Source organism: Rhinolophus sinicus, chromosome 7 (assembly GCF_057876585.1).
Source record: "Rhinolophus sinicus isolate RSI-liver-muscle chromosome 7, RSI-T2T, whole genome shotgun sequence".
NCBI lineage: Eukaryota > Metazoa > Chordata > Mammalia > Chiroptera > Rhinolophidae > Rhinolophus > Rhinolophus sinicus.
In genome coordinates this window covers 43,907,942-43,918,385 of record NC_142507.1, presented here as the reverse complement: position 1 = coordinate 43,918,385, position 10,444 = coordinate 43,907,942, and the positions used below count along the sequence as shown (strand labels likewise).

Below are 10,444 nucleotides of genomic sequence, written 5' to 3'. Positions count from 1 at the left end.
TTGAGGAAAGAGAATCATCATCTTACGAGTCGAAAGGAATTTGCTTAGTGGTCACCGAATCCCACTTCCCTCTACAGAGAGCTTCTGTTTACACATTGTAAGGGACGGGAAACTTGGAGGAATATCTTGTCTTTCAAAAATTCCATCTTTTTAACGTGTCAGTGTGGCCCTCAGAAGCCCCTGAATTCTATACAAAGAACACGTTTTAGGAGGGGGAGCTAGGGGTCAAGGTTACTCAACTGAATTAAAGCCAATGAGATTTGATTTTGCAGATGTTCCACTGCTGACACGCTTCCCATAATTACACTGCAACTCTTCACAGCTTCTAAGAGTCACTGCATCTTTCTACATAGTTCATAGCAGTGTTTCCTAAAGCTAGTTGTACCTCAAAAGGTTTTAGAAAGAGGACCGGAATCCTGAGAAACTTATGAGAATAGTTTGAGGCCCCATCCCAAACCTACCACATCATATCTAGAGATAGAGCCTGGGAACCTGTATTTTCAAAGCTTCTTAAGGTGATTTTGATACCTAACCAGGTATATGATCAGAAGAAGAATCACGGCTAGCTGGGATTGACTGTAAATATACCTTTAACGTGGTGCTGATGGTATCTAGAGCAAAGGATGGACACACCAAATAGCTGAGCGTTTTCCAGATTCCATTTGTGCTGAAAAAGATTCTAGCATCTTGGTTTATAGCTTTTGCCCACTAACACCTAGTGTGGGGTAGGAGAGAACACTGGACCAGGACTCAAAAGATCTGGATTCTAGTCCCCATTCAGAAAAGTAGCAACGGTGTGACATTATATGCCACCCAGCCTCTCTAGACCTCACTTGCCACTGTAAGTAGTAACCATCTGCTGTGTCTATTGTGATAATCACATAAAACAGTACATGTAACTGTGTCAAATAAATAGCCTTCTCCTTCATTCTTTGTCCTACTTTGTCCTGTCTTTCAAACTCGATCTGCCCTAGCATTTTCCTGTACACATCTCCACCTACCCCAGATCCTGGAGAAGCTGCTCGCAAGCAAAGGTAATGAGAGATTCCCCTCCTGCTATAGTCTAGTAAAGAATGAAAGGTTTCACGGTCAATGCTAAACCAGAGTACATGGCACTGATGGAACCCCAAGTGCAAGGAAGAGTTCTGGCTGCCAAGCAAGGCAATACAGCTACTGTCTATCCATGATTCTGGAAACAGGGCGTAAATAAAAACTAGTAACAAGATACCTCATTTTAGCCAACAGTTCAAGCATTTTCTGCCGTCTCCCTCTTCTGGAGAGCAACTGAACTATCGATACACAATGAAAACAGATCTGGTTTATAGTTACTGAGGACACTTGGTTCTCAGTTCAAACTAGCACAGTAAGTCTTCTCTGAGCATCATCAATAGGTTCTGCAGCTTGAAGCGACACGATGTAGAAGGAAACCAATTTTACCCAGGCCAATCCATATAAACAAGAGTTAAGTGCCTACGGCGTCTTGTCAACGTTATAATGAAATAACTTGAATGAAACAGTATCCAAGGACCTGCTGTATAGACACTGAGTAGCCAGAAAAGGAGAGCACAGACTTTCAATAATTGCCCAGAGAGGCCCAGGCTTCTCTTACCGAAAACTGGGGGGAGGGTTGGAGATTCCTAAAAGACTCATCTCAAGGGTGACAACCACAACAAAAAAAGTAATCAAGAGGTAAAATGAACGTTGCTTTCCTGTGTTTTAAGTTAAACAGTTGATATAAAATGGGAAGGTCGAAGGACACATAACAGCTGACCGAAGTTTCTTATTTATTAAAGAACAAATAAATATTGCCTAAAGTTTTAAAAATGACATTAAAACTTCGTTTATCGTTCCACTGAATAAAACTGAGAAAAAGGCTGGCTTTCGGATCATATATTTATTTAAAAAAATAAAATGAATCGACAAAATTACCACATTATTCTGCATGCTAACAGGATTTCCCCAGCCCGTGAGATACCATTTCTTGAGCAATAAAAAAAATGACTTCCTCAACAATGTAAAGATAGGAAGCCTTTCTATTCAAATTCAAGGTGTTTATCACTAATTCCACCTCATAAGCTAGTGGGATGTATCTGTGCCACAAGCTGAGCTCCTTAGTAAAGAAAGCTTGAGAAGACACTAAACAAGGATGTCACTAAAAGATGATGAGTTGTTAAAATTATAAAGCAACCATCTTTTGGCCTGTAAATATTCGACATTAGAAATCTCCACCACTGGGGATCTGCTCCCCATGACAATTTTGTTCTGGATGAATCCAGGATAATTACAAACACACGGCCTTTTTGTCTCTGCATGCTTCCTTGGGCCAAACCCTGCATGACAACATGTACAATTGATAGGAAATTCCCATTCTCACAGAGGACAGTGTTACCAACAACGAAGAATAAAAGTTATACAACATTGATTATGATAAATTATATTTGTTCTTGTCCGCCCCATTCTCCTTAATATGTTCCGATTCTTTTCTGCAGAAAACACGAGTTTCCTCCATAACAGCAATTATGTCATTAATGATGATTAGAATGCGCTGTAGAGACTTTGATTCTGAAGACGTGTATGTGCAGGTGAGACGCAATCTGATTGCAGACACTAACACAGTAGCGAATCAAGTCAAACAAAGAGAAGACCTGGAAAGGAAAGAGACCATTAGATTCTCAGGACCTGCTAAGGTCACCTCAAAGCTTCCTGCAAGTGAGGGGGAGTCACTTCTGACTTTCTCCTCTTCAGATTCACCCCCAAACCCATAGTTTAATAACTCAATATTCTCATTAAGTTTTCTTTTATATCAAGGATCAACAAAGTCTTTCTTAGAGACACAGTAAATATTTTAGGCTTTGTGGAACACACTATCTTTGTCACAACTGCTTGACTCTGCCAGTGTAGCATGAAAGCAGCCACAGCCAAACATAAATGAATGGCCATGGCTACCTCCCAATAAAACTTTATTTACAAAAACAGGCCACTGGATCAGAGTGCAGTTCACGAACTCCTACTTTACTTTACAGTCAGAAATATGGAAAATATAAGCCCTGATGCAGGCAGAACTAATAATAATCACATTCACGCACACACACACACAGTCTCAAAGACAAAGCCACATGGAACTGTCACAAAGTCCCATAAATGTGGTTCTGACGTTCCAAATTATTACCATTATATGATCTATCTCTCAGGACTGACCCACTGAAACAACAAAATAAGCAGCCTCCACATCATAAAATAGGACGCAGTACAATACTTACCAGCGCAATCCAAAGTACAATATACTCATCAACAAAGCTGTTAAAATATTGGTCCAGAAACAAAAGTGCTGGGCCTATGAATGCTGTGTCATGCAAATGCATTTCACTTTTAGTCATGTGTGCCACCTATGAATAAAAGAGAATCAATGATGTACGCATTTCATTATTAGAGCAATTGAGAGGCCACGTAGCAAATAAGTATTGTGCTCAAACAGCAAATTTCAAGAATTTTTTTTAGTCCGTACCTGTGAATTTCCCAAACTAAAACCCCGACAACATGAAGTGCGTGAGAGAGTTATTACACCAAAGGGATATACCATGTCAACAAAGTGCCCCAAAAGATGCTTTTCACAAGGTGCCTAATTTGAGTGTATAGAATGAGACTGAAGAATGAAGACAAACGAAATAACCAAATTAAACTGTGGCTAAGAGAGAGTTATAGAGGTTCCTGGGGCTTCTGATAATCTCATATTGTAGCTTCACAGAAGAGTAAAAACAGCTCCAGGTTGATGTCAAGACATTTTGTTTGGAGGACAGTAAACTTGACAACTGCGTAGGGAGGTATGGAATGAAAACTATGGCCACAAAACCAAAATAAGTCAAAAAAAAAAAAAAAAAAAAAAAAAAAAAAAAGCCCAACTTTCATGCTTACCACAAGCTTATTGGTGATTTTAGCAGATACAAAACCAAATGTCAGTATATAAAGACAGGGGTGCTTTTCAAAAAGCTGGACTGCTGATTTCTTGTAGATCATTACAGCTAATGCAATCACTGATCCAATATGGAGAAAAGGAGAAAGGACACTTGTTCCCTGTACAAAGAGAAGAGAGGAATTAATGATACTCAACACTGAACAGATACTACGTGGGTCTGCTGTAACACAGATCAAACTCAAACGTAAGAACCTCATGGGGCTGCAGAGCCAGCAGTTTCTAACGGGACACCAGAACAGCTACTGAAAAGCAGTGGCTTGGATGGGTTAGGCACAGACCGAGGATTTCACTTTTAAAAGGCCAGGCTTCTTTTACAAAGCAGGTCATACTTTTTAAAAAAAATGTGTGTAAAAAAGTGTTGTGTGCATCACAAAAATAAACATGCATACATAAGCATATAAATGTATGCATGTATAAATAAAACTGAAGTTCTGGATATTATATTTTTTAAGACTAAGGGGAAACTCCAAGTTAAGTGATTTTAAACAATTCAAATGAAAAACAAAGCGACCATAAAACCAAGTCCTAGCATAAACAATCATTGGATACTTACTGCTATCGTTGATCCATTTTTTCCAACACCACCTGTGAAGATTACACGGAAGTAATTCGTACAGGAAAATATGGTCCCTGCTACAGTACAAAGTGCAGGAAAAATTTTCACTTGAATATTCAGCACTGGAATCTTTAATAGGTAGAGAGAAAGAACAATTAAAATACACACAAATTGAAATAAGAAACCAGAACAGTCAAATATTTGATTCATATTCTGGTATGTTCTCCATTCTCTCCAGTTTAATACAGAAATTAATAGAAGCTTTTCTCCTTTCCATTATAAGCAATATAACAAGTCTCAAAAAATAAGGCTGTATAGAATTAATCTCACTCTGACATCAATCCTTAAAAATATAATTGATACAACTTCATTAATTTGTGTCATAAGCTAAGTGAGGTTCACCTAACACATCCCAGAAGTGGCAACAGTGAACCAGGCTATAATGTCTGGCATTTTTCTAAAAGAAGTGTATTTTGCCTTTTTTCTTGGTGCATTTTTTAACTCTACCTCTACATCTGTAATTCATTACTAACTGTTATGAGAAAGTGTGGAGCACACATAAAAGACTGAAAATATTTGCATCTAGATTGAAAGAAATCTGTAATGAATGGAAGAAAAAGTTCTACTCAGAAGAGTTCCCAACTCCAACTTGTTAAGATACAGGCAGCTAATAAAAACAACTTACACACATCCTAGCAATAACAGACAACTCTACAATTGTGTATCCAAATTTTTAATACAGACATTTACTTTCCAGAAGAAGTAAATAATATATGTTTATAGTATACTGAAAATGAGTGATTTACCTAAAATAATGGGGACTGAAATCATCTTACAAGCACAAACCCATCATTTAAAATGAAATACCCTTGACTTTAATTTTTAAAATCATTAAGATTCTCTCCCTTTTTACACCTCTCTTTCAGCTTTTCTGAAGTCTCAAATTTTGCCCCATATGGATTGAAAAGAAAGCAACAATAAAATGATAAGAGTTTAATAATGACTATAAAGAAACAAATGACTATAGTAACAGGATTCTAAAAGCTCACAAAGGTTTAATAGGCAATGAACTCTTACAATGAAAACATTTTAATTAGGACTGTTTATACTTTATTGGGCTGCCATCTGCCTACACTTTAAAATCAAATAGGAAATATGCAATTTCCCACTTTTTCTATGTATAAAACCCCAGTAAAATTGGTAGAGAAATAAATCTTAATGTTTCTTCAAAATTCACAACAAGTCTACACAACTCTATGATCTCTTGCAAAACTGCAGCTGTGAAAAAAAATTGAAATCAACTGGTCAAACTTCAAGTTGTACTGTGGCAGTATTTAATTTTCTAAAATGAAATAGGTCAACTTAAAAATCAAGCTCAGAACGTTATGGAGCATCCTAAATTGCTGTCTTCCTTCCCTAATTGATCTTCAAGCCCTACAGCCCCAATCAAAACTTTTCAATAAAAGAGAAAATCAATACCATGGTTGCTTTGAACTCCAAGAGATTTTTCTGCTGTAGCTCAGAAAACTAGAAATATTACAATCTAAATCTGATGCACCTGGCTGAAATTCAATATGCTGGTTGGTTTCCTTTTCCTTCCAGAGACAAAGACCTGTCTGACAAAGAGGGAAATACTACACTCCCTTAGATTACAAAAGAAGCAAAGCATTAATCCATTACAGGGGCATGCCTGTATTCAGGCCAGGGTACGGCCGGAGGGAGTGCCAACTCTGGTGCAGTAATCTGTGTCATAACTAAACTGAACAGCATCACAAGTGTATTTAAAATCTGGAAAATGCTTTAGGATCATGGAAATTGTGCCTTTGAAAGGAGAGAATAAATAGAAACAGAAAAAAGCCAGGCAAATCAGTAAACGGCTTGGACCACAAAGTAAGCAAGCAAGTACAGACTCAGAAGCAACGCATCATATTCTTAGGACCCTCTTAATTTGTCGTATGATAGCTACATATACCAAAACATAAGCTCCTGAGTGTAGAATTTCGTTTGGTTTTTGTATTTCTCTAGTGCTCTACAGATTGTAGGTGCTCGATATATACTTATTGAATAAAGATCTCCCTTTCTCTTACTCTCTGTAGAATTATTGTTTTGAGAGAGTGTAAAGACACATCTTGCCCCCCCGCATTAAGAAGGAAAAAGGTAGTTAGCTACTAGAAGACCTGAGGTGAAGGGAAATCTGGGGTCAGAGGAATCCCAAGCCTCACTAGGTGATCCTTTAAAAATCGGCACCAACTGCCCACTTATTAAAAGCACTTAAAAGTGCCGCCATGTTCACCTCACCCCCAAGACAAGGAGGACCGGCACATGTGTCTTTCTCAATCTTTCTCTTTCTGTCCTCCTGGAACTCGTCCCAGGTGGCCTGAGTACATCCATCCCCTCTGTAGACACAGCCAGAAAGCTGTATGAAAACACCTTCATCTCAGGCCTACGCAGAAGCCTTTGGGAGGACTAAGAGTTCCCTTGGGTTACGGTTCCTGCCCTACAGACAGCGGAAAACCCTCTGGATTCATGCCAGGAAATTATGCATCCTAATAATATCGAGATAATGTAACTCATTTTTTAAAAGGTTAGAAATGGAAAAAAGACTCTTACTCCTCCCATTTACCAGATTTTAAATGATGCATGTTTTGGTTTAATAGTTTGAGTTAATGCAGAATATCAGTTACTAAACTGTTAAGACTAGTTTTCTTCTGGGCATAGTAAACTGTTTTCATAGACTTTCCAACAGAAACAGAAAGCATCATTTTGAGGTCGGACACTTCATTCCAAAGAATGTAGGAATATGCCTATTTGTTTTTGACGTAAGTGAATTCTATTAAAATACAACGTAACAATAATCACAGTGTTTACCAAACGTTTAAGAAAAATCACCATATCTGAATTATTTAAGTAAGAGTACTTCTTAAGTCTTAGTTTAAGAATGAAATACAAACAAATTACATTACCTAGTAAGCCTGTTCTATCTAACGAATAAGGTGTCTCATGGTTTAATACACATTTATCGATATGATAGAAGATAGTTCCAAGACATTCCAAAGGATACATTCTTTTGGAGAAGCATACACAAAAATGTATTATTTTGTTTCCTGCAATATGTAAACCATGCCACTGACTTTTGTGCATGAAAATCATTTCTTGTTAAAAAAATGTAAACAAAAAAACAAAACAAAAAATACCCAGCCAAACCAACAAACACTAACTATAACCTTTGGTAAAAACCCATTTCTTTGGGGAGGGGGGTCAGCAGGAAATAGGTAATCCATATGCAGTAGATAAATCACTTACCTTTGCAAGATAGCTGATCTTCTGGAATCAGCTTTATGAAGACATTTGGAATGTTTTTGTTTGTTTTTATCATAAATTTGCTTTCTAAATATCGGTAAAAGCTTTTTTAATGAGAATTTGGAAAGCAATTTCCACTTTGTGCCTTCAACTTCAAAAGAGATGAAAATTTCTGGGCCCTAAATAAATATATTCTGTCCATTTTGGCACACAAATAAGTGGCAGCACTACATGTAGTAATCTCTCCTGAATTAACATATTACAATTCAAAACAGCATATTCAGCAATAAACCCACAGGTCCAAAAGATAAAAAAAAGAAAAGAAATAGTGTTTTGAGGTCAAGGTCAGTTTTGGGAATCTATGAGGGATTGCTCAAAGAACACAGAATATTTCTCTAAGCCTCCAAATAGCACCAGGGATGACAAGTCCTTCCCTTTTAAGGATAACAGTAGGACCAGTGATGCTAAGAAGAAGACAGGGGCCCAGGAATCTGTTTCCCTGCTGCAGCCTCACCTCACTAAACCCGGATTTGCACTGCTGGGTCTGGGAACCGGACCTGAGAATTCCTCAGATTACTTTTTAAAACATGCAATTAAAAAGGATAATTATATTATCTTAATTATCAATAAAGACAGGACAAAACATTTGATCCTTTTAAAAGGAAAAAAATAAGTTTCCCCTGTTATGTACATATACAGATTGTGTGTATAAATCCTAATAAAGAAAAGGCAACAAGTATACCTGAAGCAAATTTACTACCAGGCAACACCTAAAAAGTAAGGATATGTATGTAATGCGTGTACATAACTTCATTTATAGCAATGCTTTTATCCGTATGTATTTCCATACTGATAAGGATAATTAGGAACCTGGTGTGGACTTGTTTTTGGATGATCAAGGCAGAAGTCCCATTTTCTTTTTGTTACCGGTATGGTAAAACTATGGTAACTTATATATGTTTAAGATAGTCAAAATAATCTTGGAAGGGGGTAGATTTTGGTATAAAACCCAAAGCCTATTATAATAATCAATATAGTCAAGAGATATAAAAATTTAAGTGCGGGTAAGCTTTAAGCTTTATGATCTAGTTTCAGGAAAAGAAAAACTTCCTCTACAGCTAAACTGTTTTAAAAATGTAGTTATATAACTATTTAACCTCGTGGAGAGCAAAAGTCATAGAATTCTCTAGTGAACGCTATAGGTCTCAGATTTCACTAGAATATATCTCAGATTTCCTTAGAGACCCCGTTGGCTTTTGACACTAATCTGCAGGAAAGATGTGGCTCTGAAAATTATATACATGACTGAATCGTTTCAAAATTTGCCTGGTTGACTCTGAATTATTTCTATTCCTTCCTCTCCCTCCTCACAACCCTATTCTTCCAACAAAAGGCATTAAACAATTTCTGGTAAGAAATACTTGGGGAAGTGTGTTAATTATTCTTCCTTGGGCCACCAATTTACCATCCCAAAGTGACTTAAGGAACATTCTTGCTCAGTAAATTTCCCTTATACCTTAAAATTAATTTGATTTTTAAGAGTTATGTTTGGTTAGGAGTAGTAAGTCTTTTTGGTAAGATCACACCAAACAGATTACAAATACTATATTCTGAATGGGTGGTAGTAACTGTCAGGAATTAAAGGGACCAGAGACTGCAAACTATTTTGACTCGGATCTGGAAGGACACATTCCAACTGTAAGAAGAGCAACTTTTAGTGAGGGCTCATTATTTGATAGGCACTGTTCTAAGTGCTTTACACGTTTTTACTCATTTAATCCACACAATAACCTGATGAGACAGGTACTATTATTGTCCTCATTTTACAGAAGAGGAAACTAAGCCACAGAATTGAATAAACAGATGAAGTTCGCAGGCAGTAGAGGCTGGAGCAAACTCGGGCAGCCTGGCTTGTGCGCCTGTGTGCGTGGTCTCCAAGTTATTTTATTATATTACCTCTTTCAGAAGTTTGTGGGAAACAATCTGTGATTGCAGGAGTGACTATTTTTCAGGTAAAGTTGAAAACAGGGTCTTGGCTTGTTGAAACAACTTTATGGAACTGGTTTCAGTAAGCATTTGTTCTGTTTTGAGGCCAGAGTTCATTTACTACCTCAAATGTGTTCTTCAGCTTTAAGCATATGACAAAAACTAGGAGACTCACAGAGTTCAGAAAGAGAATAAAGGTTTGATTTAATCTTGTCATTGGTTAACGTGATACACCACCTCCTGTTTCCTCGGCTGTAAAATGAGATGACAAATAATAATGCAGTCAGCCTTCAAACATCGCCCGGGAATGCACCTACCATACCACATAATTCCGGTAGTAAAATTCACCATGCCCTGAAGAGAAGTTTGTGGCCTACCGTGGCTGTGACTTTTTATTTTCAAAAAGAATAAAACAATGTTACACATCACTCTTTAACTGGATTATCCTATATTAGAAACAAGCACGAGACAACATGCATTACATGGGATACACAAATAACAGTTACCATAGATTGCCAAAAAGGTGGTCCTCCAATCACTGCCAGCAAATGCATGATTATTATGAAGATTTGCACTTCAGTCACATCAATTCTGATTAGGTACAAAAAGCCAGAAAAGCAGAATTACTC

General features: G+C 37.3%; 1 protein-coding gene across 6 annotated transcripts in view; it reads right to left on the bottom strand.

Annotated features, from left to right (window-relative positions):
• Window positions 1-1,875: 1,875 nt before the first annotated feature.
• CEPT1 (choline/ethanolamine phosphotransferase 1) overlaps window positions 1,876-10,444 on the bottom strand; it is a 33,779-nt gene continuing 25,210 nt past the window's right edge. For 5 of the 6 annotated variants that reach the window (XM_019730445.3, XM_019730448.3, XM_019730447.3 and 2 more), the window contains 5 exons: window positions 10,322-10,406; window positions 4,527-4,658; window positions 3,913-4,071; window positions 3,261-3,386; window positions 1,876-2,645 (listed from right to left, as the gene is read on the bottom strand). In XM_019730445.3, coding sequence (XP_019586004.3) covers window positions 2,526-2,645; window positions 3,261-3,386; window positions 3,913-4,071; window positions 4,527-4,658; window positions 10,322-10,406 — 622 coding nt within the window. In that variant the 3' untranslated portion in view covers window positions 1,876-2,525. The remainder of the gene's footprint in view (window positions 2,646-3,260; window positions 3,387-3,912; window positions 4,072-4,526; window positions 4,659-10,321; window positions 10,407-10,444) is intronic. The other variant, XM_019730444.3, reaches the window with a different exon arrangement.